Genomic DNA, 19,307 nt, shown 5'->3' with positions numbered 1-19,307 from the left:
GTGTATGTTTGGAAACTGACCCTTTACTGTTTTTCGAGTATGCAATCCTCGCACATGTTAATCTCCACTGATTGTAGACCACTCAATTTTCCCTTTGAGTGCATCATCATGAGTCTTTTTTCGCTCATGTGACCGAGTCATCGATGCTAAATGTTGCTATCGACATCTCCTCTAGCAACTGAAATAGACATGCAGACATTGGATGTCACGACCTGCTTTTTTTTTTTTTTTCCACATTTTTTTTATAATATCATCATACAATCAATACTACATATCCCACAATCCAGTTCAGCAGGTCACCATCCACCTGGACCCGTGGGTACCAGGGATATAATAAATCATACAGCAGAAGCCTACGCAGCAGGAAATATAAAATCATATGCATCTCATCATAATGTGCATAACAAATACTAGAGTACTACAACCACTAACTCTCAGTATTTACAACCCAAAAATAAATCTAGGGACAATTCCTACAAAATCTAATTGTCCCTACTCTTCGCAGAGGGCAGATAAACAACATTAATTCTGTGCGGCTTTTCCCGCTCTCCTATCCGGGGCTCCTGAAAAGTTAATGAAATTTAGGGGTGAGACACCTCTCAATAAGGGAATAAACTAATACTAGTGTGTGGCAACATGAGTAATTCGTGTTCAACATATATCATATATATATAACACATTTGGTACTGTTTCATCAAATCTGGGAAAACGTATATATATAAATCAACACGGCAGAACATACTGCATTTTCATAACATATCTCAACTCATGTCATAATAATAATAATAATAACATAAAACAATCTTGGTAGGTTAGCTGACTGTTGTCATGTATTACCCCCACATAACTGGGTTGTGTGGTCCGAAGGCGGGACCTGACAATGGTTGGCCGACCACTGTCAAGTCGATAGTCTAGTCTGTAGGTCCGATGGGTCCACCCAGACTGGTCCGTACACCAGGGGCGATAACAGCACACTCCTCAAACATAACCACATCGACCATCTAATCTCACACCACTCCGTACAGCGGCGTTAACATAGATATCATGATCACAGGGACCATGGACACATAGTAACGGAATCGTACAAGTGCTAGCCTAAACCAAGCCAACCAGGTTCTGATATCATATACATATATTTTGAAACCGTGATACATAAATATCTCATATCATTTATTTTCACATCAATCATATCATTTCACATATATACATGTATCATGAAAATCATCGGCCCGTACGCCGGTATTACACATTTTATCATAGCTCGGCCCATACGCCAGCTACACATAGCACAGTCCGTACGTTGGCAAACAGTAATCACATAACATGGCCTGTACGCCGGCAAATCACATCTCATAGCACGGCCCGTACGTCGGCAATTACAGTCACATAGCACGTCCCGTACACCGGCAAATCACATAGCACGGCCTATACGCCGGCAAATCACATCCATATATATATATATGAAAACATCTCGGCCCGTACACTGGTTTTCCATCATAAAAATCCATCTCATCCACATTCCCAGAAAACAACATTTCACAACATTTTTACTCATGCCACACAGTAGATTTTCCACATATTCAACATACGATCATTTTCATAGTATTTTGCAAATATAAGACATATATACATAATCATATATATTTTCCATAAATCAAATGATAACTATATATATAAATATTTTCCAAACAATACTAGCTTGGTTTATCCCCTTACCTGATTCCTGGAAAGCCCATAATAAAACTGCCCCGCACCTGCAGAGTTCCTAACTCAACATCCTGAAAATGAAAAATCTCAGAATTAAAGTTCAGTATTTCGAAGTGCACAATATTTTCCTCAACTGCCAAAAACCCAAGTATTTGGTAGAAAGTTTTCACCCAAAAGCATTCAAGTTTAACACCTGAGGGGTTTCTTGACCAATACTCCGAAATTGAAAACCTCCAGTATTAAACTTTAGTATTTTCATGCGCACAACATTTCTTATAACTAGCGTAAGACCAAATATGGTTTAAAAAGTTTTACCTCAACTCTGGGATGATTTTCAACTAGCTTTCTCCCACAATCCGCTCCAGCAGATTTGAAGAGAACTCCTCCAGGAGCGTCGTGGTGACTTTGGATCGTCGATCTGACGACTGGTGGGGCCGAAAACGTAGAGAGAAGGGAGAGAGGGAACCGTAGAGAGAGAGAGGAGAGAGAGAGGTTTCGTAAAAAAATAATATTTCTCCCGGATTTTTCCTTCTTATAAAACAGGATTTCGTTGACGAGCCCGACCTTTGTCGACGAGTCCTTCAGAAATTTTGTCGACGAAATCCACTCCTCGTCGACGAAATTCAGTCAGCTCAAAAACCCCTCTTGGCATTTCTTCGTCGACGAAGCCCTGTGTTCATCGACGAATTCTCTTAAGCCTTCGTCGACGAAACCCTGTGTTCGTCGACGAAGCTGGGCAGCTTCCTTCTTTATTTTATTTTGTTTCCATTCCCTTTTCTTTTCCTTCCAAAATGCAATGTCCGCGTTTGTCGACGAAGTCGACGGCTTCCTTCTGTTTCCGGTCTCCATTTCCCTACCTTTATTATTTAAATACCATTCTAAATTCGGGTCGTTACATTGGAGGTCACATAAAGTATTCCATTTTTCTTACCTTGTGCAATTGTCAGTACACCCTTTGATATTTTCTATTCATTGCCAATGAATGTTGTTGTGTATCCCTCATCCGTCAGTTGTCCAACTGAGATGAAGTTCTTTCTCAGGTCTGGAATATATCTGACATCCTTCAGCTTCCACACGGACCCGTTCATCTTGATTTTCACAATTCCTTTGCTGACAATGTTACAAGGTTGATCGTTGCCAAGGTATACCTCATGCTGACGTCGCCCTGCTACAGTGAATTTTATAAAATATAAATAACAAAGTGAACCATACATCACCATTGTGGGTGGACATGTAGTCCACTTAGCCTAATCAGGTTGAACCAGTCTAATTTCTGAACTACTGGTTTTATTTATTATTTTTATTTTAATTAATTTTTAATTTTTGAAAATTGGAAAAAAATAAAAAAAAAATCAGGAAAAATTAGAAAATTATTTTTAAAAATATCAAGAAAAATAAAGAAATTTTATTTGAGTTATTTTGACTCAGATAACAAAAAAATAGAAAAATGAAAATGCCAAAAAAATAAAGAAAAGTCTTTAAAAATCCTTGAAATTTTTTTTAAAACAATGTTGGACAATTTTCATAAAAATTTTAAAAAAAATTTGGAAAAAATTGGGAATGTTTTAAATACTCTTTTTTCTTAAATTGGATAATTTTACTTGATTTTTGTGTGTTTGCATCCCAATGATTTAACAAAGGGTAAAGAGGTATTTTAAACCTCACCTATATTAGTTATGTGGGAGGCTTATCTAACAAGATCCTCTCGTTTGGAGGTCTTCTTAGACATTCGTAATCACACTGTGATTTTTGAGTTTTGTTTTTATTTTTATTTTTATTTTTTATTTTAAAGGAGTTAATTAAAGACCACTATATTTAAATTAGGATAATTCATGATTAATTGGGTATCGTTTATAGAATGGGTGTCTAGGGGGTGCTAGTACCTTCTCTTGCATAATTGAACTCTCAATCCCAACTTTAGTAAATGTAGACTGAGACTATTGATTCTTTGACCTAAGATTAGTTTAGAGACCAATTAATGTGTAGTAATTAGGTGAACTAACCGTACCTAATTAAATAAATAAGTTAGTGGCGACTCTATCAAATTTATAATAATATTATTCCTCGCCATTTTGGACCTTTCTCCGAGACGTTGCGACAACTTGTTTTAGATAAAATGTTGTTCATCTTGAGCTTGAGTCTCTAGTTCCATGGTGTCACGACCTGCTCATTTTTTCATATTTTTTTTTTTAATAATAATATCGACGTCATACATTCCAGCTCAGTAGGTCACCATCCACCTGAACCCGTGGGTACCAAGGATATATCAGAATATATAGCAGAAGCCTAAGTAGCAGACAACATACAATAATGTACATCTCAATACCATATAATACAATATACTAGAGTTGCTATAGTCCACAGTATTTCCATATATACATCCCAAAAATAAGACCTAGGGACATTTCTCCAAAAATCTAACTGTTCCTACAAAACTTTCCCTTCAAAAAGGGCAGATACACAACACTAGCTCAGTGGGGCTTTTCCCGCTCTCCTATCTGGGGTTCCTGAAAACTTTATAAGATTTAGGGGTGAGACACCTCTCAGTAAGGGAAATAAACTAATACCAGTGTGTGGCAACATGAGTATTATGTGTTCTACATATATCATATATAACATATTTAGTACTGTTTATCAAATTTGGGAAAACATATGTATATCAAAATATGGCAGAACATACTGCATTTCATAAGCATATCTCATCTCATATCATAATAATAACATAAAAACATTCCTGGTAGGTTAGCTGGCTGTTGTCATGTATTATCCTCACATGACTGGGTTGTGTGGCCCGAAGGCGGGACCTGACAATGGTTGGCCGACCACTGCCAAGTCAAACAGTAGTCTGTAGGTCCGATGGGTCTGCCAAACCTGGTCCGTACACCAGGGGCGATAACATCACACTTCTTTAATAACCACATCGACAATCCAATCTCACTCCACTTTGTACAGCGGCGTTAACACAAATATCATGATCACGAAGACCATGGACATATAGCAACGGTACCGTGCAAGTGATAGCCTAGACCAAGCCAACCAGGTTCTGATATCATATAATATATACTGAAACCGTGATACATGAATATCTTTTATCATTAATTTCCACAACAATCATATCATTTTGCATGTATATATGTGTGTCATAAAAATCATCGGCCCGTACACCGGTATTACACATTTTATCATAGTTAGGCCCGTATGCTGGCAAATCACAGTCACATAGCATGGCCCGTACGCCGGCAAATCATAGTCCAGCCCTTATGCTGGCAAATCACAATCTCATAGCACGGCCCGTATGCCGGCAATCACATATAAAAATCTCGGCCCGTACGCCGGTTTTTCATCATAAAAATCCATACCATAAACGCATTTCCAGAAACAGTATCTCATACATTTTATACTCATGCCACAACATATTTTCCACATATTCAATGTACCCATATTTTCAACAGTATTTTTCCCAAATATAATTCACATGAAATATATATATATATATTTATTCCTGAAATCAAATACTACTATATATACATTATTTCAAAATGAACTGGCTAAATTTATCCCCTTACTTGATTCCTGGAAAGCCCCTAATAAAACTATTCCGCACCCGCAGGGTTCCTAACTCAATATCCTGAAAATGAATACTCTCAGTATTAAAGTTCAGTATTTTCGTATGTACAACATTTTTCATAACTACCACTAAGTCAAATTCGGCTTAAAAAGCCTTACCTCAATTTTGGGATGATTTCCAGCTTCGTTTCCCAACAATCCGCTTCGGCAAACTCGTAGAGAACTTTGCCAGGAGTGTCGTGGTAGCTTCAAATCTTCGATCCGGCGAGAAACGAGCCCAAAATCGAAGAGAGAGAAAGAGAAAACCGAAGAGGAGAGAGAGGGAGAAGAGTTGGCTTCTTTTGTAAATTAAAAATCGGATTTTCATATTTTTAGAACAGGGGATTTCGTCGACGAGGCACGTCGCTTGGCCCGTACGCCGACAAATCACATAGCACAGCCCGTACGCTGGCAAATCATATAGCATGGCCCGTACGCCAGCAATTCACATAGCATGGCCCGTACGCCGGCAAATCGTAGAAAACTTTGCCATTAGTGTCGTGGTAGCTTCAAATCTTCAATCCGGCGAGAAACGAGCCCAAAATCGAAGAGAGAGAAAGAGAAAACTGAAGAGGAGAGAGAGGGAGAAGAGTTGGCTTCTTTTGTAAATTAAAAATCGGATTTTCATATTTTTAGAACAGGGGATTTCGTCGACGAGGCACGTCACCTCGTCGAGGAGTCCTTCATTAAATTCGTCGACGAGACCCTGTATTTGTCGATGAAATTCGGGCTGCCCCAGAACCTCTCTCGGTATTTTCTTGTCGACGAAGTCGTGTGTTTGTCGATGAATTTTCTTATGCACTCGTCGATAAGACCCTGTATTCGTCGACGAGTCTTGACAATTTTCTTGAAATTATGGTTATCCCCCAAAAAGCAATGTCGTCGACAAAGTCTACGACCTCCTTCTGTTTCTGTTTCTATTTCTCTCCCTCTTATTATTAAAATCATGTTATTCTTCGGGTCACTACACATGGTTTATGTCTAGGTTCTGGTCTGTGAGTTTTACCTATAAAAATACCATTCTTGTTGCTCACTCATGGCCTATCATGATATAGTGACTTCTATCATCCCTTTTGGGTTATTTTCTAGAACCGGACTAAGCAGTTTACACTTTGTTGAGACGAGGAATGAGATTAGAGCTGGTCCATAGATAAATTTTTTTTTTTTTAACAAATAAGTCTATAGGTGCAAACAATAAAAGTAGATTATAGACTTTGGGCACAAACATTTTGCAAATTTCCCTAGCCAAAAAAATACCCTAGTTGGCAAATCTTTCCCTTTTTTTTTTTTTTCCCTTTATTTCTTATGATGGAAACAATTGAAGCAAAATTTTTTTTCTTGTGCTTGGAAATCCCCTATGATCTTTAATGTGGAAATGCTGAGTGCTTGCATTGTTATGAGCATGTTTTTCACTTTTGTGGTGCTCTCTTGTCCATATTTTCCTTCAGAATTTGTAAACAATGTTTTAACATAAAACTTCAATTTGATTATACAACTTATACAATGTGTGAAAAATTTAATTAGTTATATCATTTTTGTTAGCAGTGGAATTATTGCAATGTTGGTGGGTTGGCAGTTGTAGAAGTTCCCATTTTCTTGTTTTCTTTACATATCCCCTCGTTTGGAAACACATGCAATCAAAAGATGTTGAGTCGAAGAACATGCCAATTATTTAGATACCTACATGTCTAAACCTTTTTACACATAGTTGGTCCTAAGCCTGGGCAAAGGAGAAGGGTTGCGTTACGTAGATAATAGCTTGCATAAAACTTATTAGATCTCTATGAAATGAATCCCTATTGATTATGCATTGGGATTACCCTCTACAAGCAATATGTTGCACTTGCACTGCTTGAGTGTAGTGAGAAATGGGCAAGGATGGGCTACGTTTTCACCTCGATATAACACATTGTGTCAACATCCAAGTACAATTCCAAATCTCTGAGGGTCTCGCAGTGGGAAGGTGGGGAAGTTAGTTTAGAAGACTAAGGTTAGATTAACAATTTGGAATAAAAATACACTTAGGTAAAAGCAAGGGGATAGTAGGCACAATGATTAGAAGAAAAATCAACATGATCTACCAAGAAACTAACTAGGTAGGGGAGAAAAGTAGAGAAATTGAAAAAGAAAAAACATAAGAATAGGATAGAAATCATTATAGACAAATACCTAAAGATAGTGTTTTAGATAGTAAGTGATAGAATCATAAAAATCAAGATGGTCTTAGGTCAAGGGAATATTGCTTATTCTTCTCAAATAGGTTTCTTAACGACTTGGAAAATTTCGCTTAAATTTCACTGATACCACCTGTAATAACCTGAATATTTCATACAACGGAAGACTTCCATAATAATTATCAGAGTACTAAATTATCCCAATACAACAACAATATCATTTCTAGCATCACAATTTACATAACCCTTGAAGAATAGACTGTATATATCAAAACATAATTTAATTAAATATCTATTCTAAATAAAACCTTCTATCCCACCCACGCTTGACTGCGCTACTCTGATCATTGTTATACTCCACATGGCATTTGAAAAAAATATTGGATAATCATGGGATCAGACATCTCTCAGTAAGACGGAATAGATTAATATCAGTGTGTGGCAATATGAGTTTTAGTATTTTGAAAACACATCCTTTAAATAATTAACTTCAACTAATAAAACATGTAAAGCTATACTCGTATCTACATATTTATACCTGGTAAATACATACTTTTCATCATAACATACTTATTGTAATAAATTACTCTATATTTAGATGTCATCTGTTATATATATATACATAAAACTTTCCCTGGGACATTCATGCATCTCGTCATGTAATAACCCCACATGACTGGGTTGTGCGGTCCAAAAGCGGGATTTAGCCATGGTTGGCCTACCACCAGACTAAGTCAAATTTAACGCATCTGTAGTACGATTTGCCTACCGTAGCCTGGTCCGGACCCAGGGGCGGTCAATATCTCTTCGTAGGCCAAATCGACTTCCGTTATCAACACTCTCCCTGAGTAGTGTGGTTGCATTGACTATCATCATAGCTACGTACCGTGCTCTTAATCTGAACCAGTCCATCAGGGTTCTACTACCATATAATACATTTCATACAGTCAAATTGTAACATTTTCACATTTCCATAAATTTGTATATAATTTGATATAATCACAATTTTGTATAAAATCTGTCATAATTCTTTATAATACCATTATTTCATAACTCGGCATATAGTCATCTATAATCGGCACACAACCATCTGTAATTGGCACACAACCATTTGTAATTGGCACACGACCATCTGTACTCGGCACGTAGTCGTCTATAATTGGCACATAGCCATCTGTACTCATATCATAATTCTATAATTTTTACAACATTTTCTAAAATCAGTACATACTCATGCCACACAATTTGAGTTAATATTTCATAATATCGTAATCATAAAAATCCCAACATGCTTATTTATGCTTTAAATAAATTAAACTCATGGCATACAATTTATATAATAATTAAAATTTTATAAATTACTTGAAAAATTCTTATAAATATATACTCGATAAATTCTAAAAAAACGCAGGTGTGATCCGCTTTCCAAATTTAAATTTAATTTCTAACATATTTAAAATACAAATATGATCAAATCCCCATAGTTTAATCTAATTCCAAAATATCCCCAAACACAGACATATATTTAAATCACATAAATATAATTAAATTCATATATTCAGATTTAATCTAAAATATTTTAAAATATGCCTGACATGATTTATTCCCCTTACCTTAGCCTTGGAGCGGTGCCTACGACATCCCAACGACGAATCCACTGCGGTTAACGTGTTTAGGAGTGAAGTTGGGACCTGGATATGGTGTTCGTTTTTTGATTTGGCTTACAGACGGAGAAAAATCTTAGAAAGGAGAGAGAGCTTGAGGAGAGAGAGAGAGAGAGAGTGTGTGTGTGAAGTCGGTTCTTGGGGGGGGGGGTAGATTGCTTAATCAAAGCTTCAGGATTCACCTTTATATATATATAAGTATATTATATTATAATATTATATATTATTATATTATTAAATTAATAATTCTTATTATTTAATTAATTATTTATTTATCTTAATTTTAATTTAATTTTAATTTTTTTTTTAGGATTACACTTACACACATATTATTTTTGGAGTCGTTATAGATTTAGTAGAAAACTATAAAAAAAATAATTTTAGGAAGATATGGAGAGTATTATGCAAAAGATATTAGGGATTGAGAAAATATTCATAGTAGTTGATTTGAGTGGATTTGCGGGAAATGACAATAAAGGTCATGAAAAGGTGCATGGAAAACATGGATATGGAGATAAAAAAAAGAGTTTGGTAATATGATCTTAGATTTCACCATGTCATATGATATTATTACAATGAATACATGCTTTAAGAAGAGGGAGGAACACTTGATGATATTTTAGAGGGGACAAAATAAAAGTCAAATAATTTTTTCTTAACTAGGAGAGTACATCACTTATCTTGTAAGGATCATCAAGTTATCGTAGGTGAAAGTTTAACTACCCAACATAGAATTCTAGTATTAGATATATGTATTGAAATATGGAAGAGAAAGGATAACATAAATCAATGCAAGAGAACTAGGTGGTGAAACCTAAAAGGAGAAAATATAATAAAATTCTAAGATAAAATGATCAAAGAAGGTGATTGGACAATAAGAGATAATGAGGATGCAAACACTTTTTAACCTTTATTAGAAAGATACCAAAAAGAGATTTTAGATGAATTTAGAGAAAGATTCTTAGTAAAGAAAGTTGATGGTGGGATCAAGATTTTCAAAAAGCTTGAAAGACAAAAAATGGTATAAAATACGGTAAAATATAGAAGCATGGAAAACTAAAAGTATAAAGGGCAAGAAAAAATGCCAAAAAGATTGTGAAGTGAAACGTAGAATGTATAATAATTAGATTAGATACAAAACTGACTAAAGCTAGAGAAAGATAGAGCGAGGACGTACGTAATGTAAAATGCATAAAAATGGAGAATGACAGGGTCTTGCTTAAAGAAGAAGACATGAAAGAAATATGGTAAAGTTACTCTAATAAATTGCTTAATACAACCAAGTAGAAGACTTAAATTTAGAATTAACAAGTGAGGAAAAAGTTAAAAGTTTAAGATATATTTGCAAAATTAGAGTTAATAAAGGACCAGAAGACATCCTAATTGAAGTTTGGAAATATATAGGTGATAATGCAAAATATAGATAGCCAATTTATTTTAACACCATCATAAAAACTAAGAAAATGCTAGAGTAACAGAAGAAAAACTATTATGCAAATGAATGCGTAGCGGAAACAAACAATCTTACAACGTAGCAATCAACAGTGAAATATACAAAAAGATACAATCACGCAAATTATATGAATGCAATAAAACAACGACACGAAGAATTACGTGGTTTGGCGCCTACATCCATGGGAGCAAACGATAGTGATTTTTCATTATTTTCTGTCAAAAGACATGGAGTTACAAAATACAACATGTATATATAATCCTCCTAGAGGTTTTTCCCCTGAAACCCAACCTATACAACTTCCCAATTCAAAATTCAAAAACTAGCGCTGTGTAATCGAGCTAAATTGTCGACGATTTTAGACATACCGTCGATGAAACAATCGATTGTTTTCTTCTCAGAAGTGTGAACTTTTACAAGCACAAGTTCACCTGAAAAGACCAATTCCTGGATCTTGTGAAACCTCACATCTATGTGCTTGTTTCTTGCATGATACACTTGGTTCTTCACCAAATAGATGGCACTACAACTATCACAACGCAGCTGAACTCCACCTTGCTGAATACCCAGCTCCTTGAGTAAACTTGTAAGCTACAATGCTTCCTTGGCAACTTCGGCGACTGCCATATACTTCGACTCAGTTGTAGATAATGCAACCAGAGATTGTACCATAGACTGCCAACATATAGATCCTCCCACAAAGGTGAACACATATCCTGTTTTAGATCTCATCTCATCTAAGTCCCCTGCATAGTCTGCATCCGCATATCCCATAATTGACAGATCACTCTGTTGCTTGCCGAACATGATGCCATAGTGTGAAGTACCCTGCAAGTATCTGAAAATCCACTGTACTGCATCCCAATGCTGTCTACTCGGATTTGAAAGAAACTTACCGCACTGACAGCTTGTGTCAGATTTGGTCTTATACATACCATAGCATACATTAAACACCCCACTGCACTAGCATAGGGGACCTTTGACATGTCACGAATATCATCATCTGTCCTTGAGCATTGGGCGGTAGACAATTTAAAATAATTTGCCAACCGTGTACTTACCGGTTTTACATTAATCATGCTAAACCTCTCCAACACCTTCTCCACATAACTGCTCTGAGATAACCACAATCTTTATGCAACTTTGTCCCTACGAATCTCCATCCTAAGAATATTCTTAGTTGCACCCAAATCTTTCATGTCAAACTCTTTATTTAGCAGAGTTTTCAACTGATTTACCTCAATTATATCTTTCGCAGCAATTAACATGTCATCAACATAAAGCAATTGAAAAATGAAAGAACCATCGTCAATACTTTTAACACACACGCAACAATCATACTCACACCTCCTGTAGCCTATTTGGATTATGTAGGAGTCAAAACATTTGTACCACTGCCTCAAAGACTGCTTCAACTCGTAAAGTGACTTTTTCAGTTCACAAACCAAATGCTCATGTCTAGGTTGACTATCCATTTGCTCCAAATGCATATCGTAATGCGCCACCAATCCCAACACTACCCTAATGGAAGTGTGTCTTACCATAGGGGAGAAGATTTCATTATAATCACCTCCTTTCTTTTGTGAGTAACCCTTTGCTACTAATCAAGTCTTGAACTTCTCTCCTTTCTTTTCTGATATCGCTTCTTTCTTCCTACACACCCACTTGCATTCTATCGCCCTCTTCCCTTCTGGTTCTTATGCATTGACTCTATTTTCTCCACCATAGCACCCATCCATCTAATTTTCTCTTGGTTGTGCACCGCCTCTTTAAAAGTAGTAGGATCCTTGCAACTGGTAATGAGAGCATAAGACACTAAATCATCAAATCCATGCTTGGGTGGTGGCTTGATAGTGCGTCTGGGGTTGTGTATAGCGATACTGTGATTTTGCTGGTTTCTCGAGCTAGAACTCTTAGCATTTTGAACACTGTCATCCTTGCCTTGAGTCTCTAACTCCACCTGCACCACATGCTCATTTTTGTTCCAATTTTCTGGCACCTGTTTCTCTTCTTCTTCCTCTTGAGTACATTGCAACATGACTTTCTCATCAAAAATTACGTCTCTACTGATCATCACCTTGTTTGCCATTGGATCCCACAACTTGAACCCTTTCACACCTTTTTGATACCCTAGAAAAATACAACGTCTAGACTTTGCATCAAGCTTTGATCTCTCCTCACTAGAAATGTGCATATAGGCTGAACAACCAAACGCTCTCAAATTGGAGTAGTCTACCGCACTATCTGTCCATACCTCCTTTGCAACTTTCCCATCTAATGATGTCCTTGACGATCGGTTAACCAAGAAACACGTCATACTCACTGCCTCGGCCTAGAAGTTCTTCGCAAGCCTTGCATTTGGAATGTCCTATGTACTATGAAATGTCACCTTATACCATGCCGCTCGCACAACTTCATGAACCTGAAATCAACATACTCAGTTTCATTGTATGACCCGAGGCATTTAATTCTCCTCCTAGTCTGGTTTCTACCTCAGCTTTCCACAATTTAAATTTGGAAAAAGTCTCTGACTTGTGTCGCATGAAGTACACCCAGACTTTTCGTGAGTAATCATCGATAAAACGCACAAGATACATATGTCCATCCCGTGATGCTACTCTCACTGGTCCCTAAACATCCGAATGAATGTAGTCAAGAATACCCTTTATTTTGTGAGTGGCTGTTTTGAACTACACTCTGTTCTGTTTTCCAAGAACACAATAGTTGTAGAAATTCAGCCTACATGTTTTGACACCTTTCAAAAGATTCCTATTATGAAGTTCACTCACCCCATGCTCACTCATATGCCTTAATCGCATATACCACAAAACAGTATTATCTAACTAAGAATCTGCAGCTGTAGTTCCTCCTACAACTATAGTACCCAGTGGTGCATAGATATTCCCTGCTAATTTCCGCCCCTTCATCACTGTTAAAATGCCTTTACACACCTTCATTACCCCACTTTCAAACTTGTGACTAAACCCGTTACAATCCAAAGTTTTCAATAAAATTAAATTCTTTCGTAAATCCGGTATGTGCCTAACATCACATAATGTTCTCACAACACAATCAAACATTTTAATCCCGGTGTTTCCTATTCCAACAATTTTGCATGAAACATCATTTCCCATCAGAACAGAACCAGAATTAACTGACCTGTAGGTGCTGAACTAATCTTTATTTGGTGTCATGTGATAAGAGTACGCCGAATCTAGGATTCAAGAATCCCTGAGGCGATTTGAACCCGATGAAATGGAAACATATCACCATCATTGCTCTCTGAGTCTCCTTCTTCCACTACATTCCTTGATTTCGAAGCACCCTCTTGATTTTCTACATTCCCTTTCTTCCTTTTCTAGCACTCCATTTTTACGTGCCCCTTTTTTCCGCGCGTAAAACACCGTATGTCCTTGTATTGCAACTGAGACTTATTACAACTTAATTCGTTCCGAAACTTGCTTCTCCCACGTTCTTGGTTACCTTTCACCACAAACCCTTCACCTTGTGAAATCTCATCGTTGGCCTTCTTTCTTTCATGAAAGCCCAGCAGAGCGGTTGTTACCTCTTCCAAATTTAGGGTTTCATTTCCCCATGTTAGAGTTGTAACCCAATTTTCATATGTATGAGATGCAGGTAGGGAATTCAATAGCATTAACGTCTTGTCTTCTTCCTCGAACTTCACATCAACCCGCATCAAATCACTTATAATCTGATTGAATACATTGATATGTTGGTTCAAATTTGAGCCCTCCGCCATCTTAAGTCAATACAATTTCTGCTTAAGGTACAACTTGTTCGTTAAAGACTTAGACATATACCCACTTTATAGTTTTTGACAAACAGCTGCCAGAGATTCCTCCTATATGACGTCATATAATACGTCATTAGTTAGACAAAGTCTGATAGTTGCCACAACCTTCACTTCCAATTCTTTCCAACTTGTTTTGTCCATGCCTTCCGATTGACTTTCGTATAATGCCTTCACTATATCTTGTTGCACTAACAGATCTTTAACCTTCCTCTATCATAGTTCGAATTTTCCTGTTCCATCGAACTTAATGACATCGAACTTTGCAGAAAAAAATTCCAGAAGCCATTATAACCTAATGCTCAGATACCAATTTGTTGTGCAAATGGATGTGTATCGCAAACAAACAATCTTACAACGCAGCAACCAACAATGAAATATAAAGAAAAAAGCAATCACGCATATTATATGAAAGCAATAAAACAACGACCCGAAGAATTACGTGGTTCAGCAATGCCTACATCCACGGGAGCAAACGATAGTGATTTTTCATTATCTTCTATCAAAAGACATGTAGTTACAACACACAACATGCATGTATAACCCTCTCGGAGGTTTTTCCCCCGAAACCCAACCTATACAACTTCCTAATTCATAATTCAAAAACCAGCGTTACATAATCGAGCCAAACAGTAGGCGGTTTCAGACATATCGTCGACGGTTTAATGCCGAGACCACACAATCGATAAAACAGTCGACTGTTTTCTTCTGAACCTAAAACCCGTGAGCAAACCGTCGATACAACTTTCTAAAACTGTCTACTGTTTCTTGTATACCAGATTCGTTGTTTTTCTCCATGTTTTCTTTGTATATGCGTTCCACTCAACATATGAGCCACATATTACAACAAAAATGTTTTAATATCTATATACAAAAATAAATAAGATATTCAAAATTGTAATAACTATCATGAAATTAAACTTATGAGTCCTATAATGAATTGCGGAAAAAGATAATTGAAGAAAAACTAAGGTTAGAAACGAGGGTATTAGAAAATCAGTTGAGTTTTATGCAAGGGAGATCAACTACAAAAGTCGTGCACCATTTAAGAAGAATAATGGAAAAGTTTAGGAAAAAGGACTTATATATGGTTTTTATTGACTTGGAAAAAGCCAATGCTAAGGTATCTAAAGAAGTCCTATGGTGAGTTTTCGAGAAAAAAGAGCATGTAGTTGGTATATTTATGTCATTAAGGATATGCAGTATAATGACTAGCATTAGGATTACAATTGACGAATCTAGGGAACTTCCACCCACAATAGGTTCATGCCAATGGTAAGGTTATCACCGTGTGACCTGAAGGTCATGGGTTCGAGGCGTAAACTCTTGCAAAAATATAAGGTAAGGCTGCATACTATAGGCCCGTTGTGGTCCACCCCCTTCCCCGGACCCCGGATCCGCGGGACCTTTGTGCACCAGGCTGTCCTTCTTTTTTTTTTTTTAATAGGTGCATGCCAAGGATCTGCTTTGAGTCGTTATCTTTTTGCATTAGTGATGAATGAACTTATTAGGACTATCCAAAATGAGGTTCCATGGGTGTATGCTGTTTGTAGGTGATATTATCTTAATTGATGAAACTAGAGAGGAGTAGAAGCTAAAGTAGAATTATGGAAAGAATCTTTAGAATCCACAAGTTTTAGGATAAGTAGAAATAAGATAGAATATATGAAATGTAATTTCAATCATGATATGAAGAATGTTGGGTCAAGATCAAACTTAATGGTCAAAAAGTTAATAGCACTACTTGATTTAGATGCCTTGGATCGATTATACAAATTGAAGAAGAAATCAAAGAAGATGTTATCCATATAGTTAAAGTAATGTGAGTAAAACAAAGAAGTGCTTTGAGTGTGTTGTGTTACCGTAGAATACCCTTAATATTAAAAGGAAAGTATTATAGGATGGCCATAAGACCAACTATGTATATGGATCAGAATGCTGGGCAAAGAAACATCATATCTAGAAAGTTGAAGTTGTCAAATTGAGAATGTTAAGGTGGATGAGTGGTATAATGTTAAAAAAATAAATTAAGGGATGAACATGTTTGCAAGAAGTTAACATAGCACTTATAGAAGATAAATTAAGGGAGGGACCGTTCAGATGATTTAGGCATTTACAATGTAGGCCAATAGAGCACCCATGAGAAGTGAGTTACTCTTAGTGCACTAGAAGAGGTTGGGTTAGACTTAAAATAACTTGGAATGAGATAGTAAGGATTTAATAGCCCTTAAATCGTCGGAAGAAATTCTCCATGATTGTGTAAATTGGCACAAGGGAGACGTGTAGCCAAACCCCCTAGTGGCACTTAAAGCTTGCTTTTTTTGTTGTTTTGTCTTTGCATTTCGATTTTCAGCAAGCAGCAGTCTTTCTTTTGGTGGATCTTTAGGATGCAGCTATGCTTTTTTTTCTCTATAGATAGTTGATAGTGAACTTCATCTTTTTGTTGATTTCCGTTTTGTGTTGTTTTTCTTTTCTTAAAAATAAATATAAAAGAGCAGCCTTTTGTGCAGGACTCCACCAAATATATATATGTCCATGATCTATAATTGAAAGTTGCAGAGTATATCATCGACAAGCCCCTACAATACACAAATATTACAAACAAGCCCCCAAATAAACAAAACCCTATACTAATTAAACTAGACACCATAAACTATTAACTAAACTGAATAAGTCCTTGGTCTGGTTCTTTTGAATTAGTCTCAGAATGAGGGATTACCCATAGTCCAGCATCTTGTCCTACATCACAAGGCCATTGAATTTGAAAAAAAAAAAATGTAGTGTTGCTTGTCGATTTTATTGTTTGGTGTTCATTAACTGAAGATCAGGAAAAAAATGGTAGTTCATTGATCATTTAAAACTTTCATTATTTCCTTGCCAGATAATATTACAAACCATATAGTTTTTTGTATATTAGCAATTAGGATGCAGTAAGCTTTTCTAGTAGTTAACATCAGCATGGATCTCATACCATTATGTAAATATGTGTCATTCTCTGCATGCTATTATTGGCCGTATAACTTATAATCCCCAAATTTTAAAATTTTCCCAGTTTTCTGGCAAGCAGATCAGAGAAAGGAGACGACTCCGAGAGGGATTTAGCTGTTCGTGCGGCTGCAGCCTCCATTTATTCAACATGCAGCTTTTTGCAAACAATGGAAAATGTCCCATGTTTCTGACTCCAATCCCTTCTTCTACACCACCCCAATTTTAATTTAATTGTACTGGTTAAAAAAGTTTGGGATTGTTGTTTGGACAGGGTAGAGTAGTTTAGCCTGTTATTCTGTACCATCAATAGAGGGCATTGTGTTTCACAGCCGTTGTATGATTTACAAGAGTTATCAGTAAACTGAATTTTGGGTTCTTTAATGCACCTCAGCTAAAAAATTTGGAGTACTTGGTGAGTTATGTTTTGTGGATAATCATACAACACAAAGGGTCGGACGAGGCGATAAAAAGGCTGATTTGAAATGATGGATTGGTGCATAATTTCAGAGGGAGAGGAATAGGAACCTGTGTGCAACCACAGCCTTTATTTTTTTTTAGTAATTTAATCATGTTCCGTTGTGCTCCTGGCTCTTGTTCTCAAAGGGTTCAATTGTACACATGTTTTAAGCTTTTCAAAGATAATATTCAAATTCTTCGCATCCTGGTATTTGTTTTCGAATGCTTGTTGGCATTGAATCTTCTGGACATGACAATTGGAAATAGATTTGGGATGGCGGTCTTGATTCAGAACAGCTATGATTTTATTTATTATCAACTTAAATAGTTTGAAGCTTAAGAGTCGTTTGGACATGACAAGTGGAAATAGATTTGGGATGATGGTCTTGATTCAAAACAGCTGTGACTTTTATAAATATACTGCAGTCAAGGATCTTTGATTACCATGAATTTCACATCAATAATCTTTATGTGGAAAATAAATAAATCATAAATTATAAACTTTACTTACTGGAAATGGCTATATCGAATTTATCGAGAAGAATATTCAGAGAATTCGAAGAAACTATTTCTCCCACTTTTCCTCCTCTTTCCTTCCTTCATCAGATCTATGAGATCTCCTGATAATTAGAGAAGTAGAGGCAGAGATAAGACAATTCATTTCTTTTGATCTTTTCGTTGCAGCTCACATCAATTTTCAGCTAAAACTTATGATAAGTCACCATACATATACCTAACCCTTTTGAGGTTTTTACTTCTCTCTCTTTTAGCTTTCTTTCTTGGTTTAGGTTAAGGTTAGCATGCCTCCTTCAGCTACTCCCCATAACAGTAGCTAATATATAATATAGGAATAACCTTCCAACTTTCTCCATAATGTCCCATTAATACTAAGCTAATTTTCTTACTAATCCATAAATACATCCATTCATATTTTTCAACATATGGGTATATACCCTTCATGTCGGACCCATATCATTCATGTGGGACATATCCTTAGGGATATAAATCCTACATTCTCCCACTTGACCCATATGAATGATATTTAATATGGATTAACAAACAACCATAATGTGCACAAAACATTAGTTTAGTTATATTTTTCAATAAGATTACCATAATATCATAATTGAGCAACCCATTAGCATGAGTCATGGCGGTAAATATCATTAGAGCGATATCTTTCCTTCCATGTACCACAATACTAATAAATCACTTAACTATGATCCATAATAGGAAGTTACTATACTGTCCCTGTAATGTCATTGTCAAAGACCATTTCTGTTCAACAGTAATTGTAAAAACTTGCTTAACTTATTAAATAATAAACATATTTAAATATATGATCAACCCAACCAGACGACAATGGGGATAGACCAGTCATAAACAGCGGAAACATAAGCAACAGTAAGTATAAAATTACAACCATCCAACCATAAAACATAATACCA

At 36.2% G+C, this 19,307-nt stretch overlaps 1 protein-coding gene across 2 annotated transcripts in view; it reads left to right on the top strand.

The window, feature by feature from the left end:
• The window catches only part of LOC131165506 (uncharacterized), a 28,449-nt gene extending 10,387 nt beyond the window's left edge, over positions 1–18,062 (top strand). The window contains exon 7 of one of the 2 annotated variants that reach the window (XM_058123384.1): positions 17,483–18,062. In XM_058123384.1, coding sequence (XP_057979367.1) covers positions 17,483–17,594 — 112 coding nt within the window. In that variant the 3' untranslated portion in view covers positions 17,595–18,062. Of the gene's footprint in view, positions 1–17,467 lie in introns of both variants that reach the window. The other variant, XM_058123383.1, reaches the window with a different exon arrangement.
• Positions 18,063–19,307: the final 1,245 nt, after the last annotated feature.

This window comes from Malania oleifera, chromosome 10, assembly GCF_029873635.1.
Source record: "Malania oleifera isolate guangnan ecotype guangnan chromosome 10, ASM2987363v1, whole genome shotgun sequence".
In the NCBI taxonomy this organism is placed as follows: Eukaryota; Viridiplantae; Streptophyta; class Magnoliopsida; order Santalales; family Ximeniaceae; genus Malania; species Malania oleifera.
The sequence above is the reverse complement of the archived record's forward strand: the minus strand, read 5'-3'. Positions and strand labels throughout refer to the sequence as shown.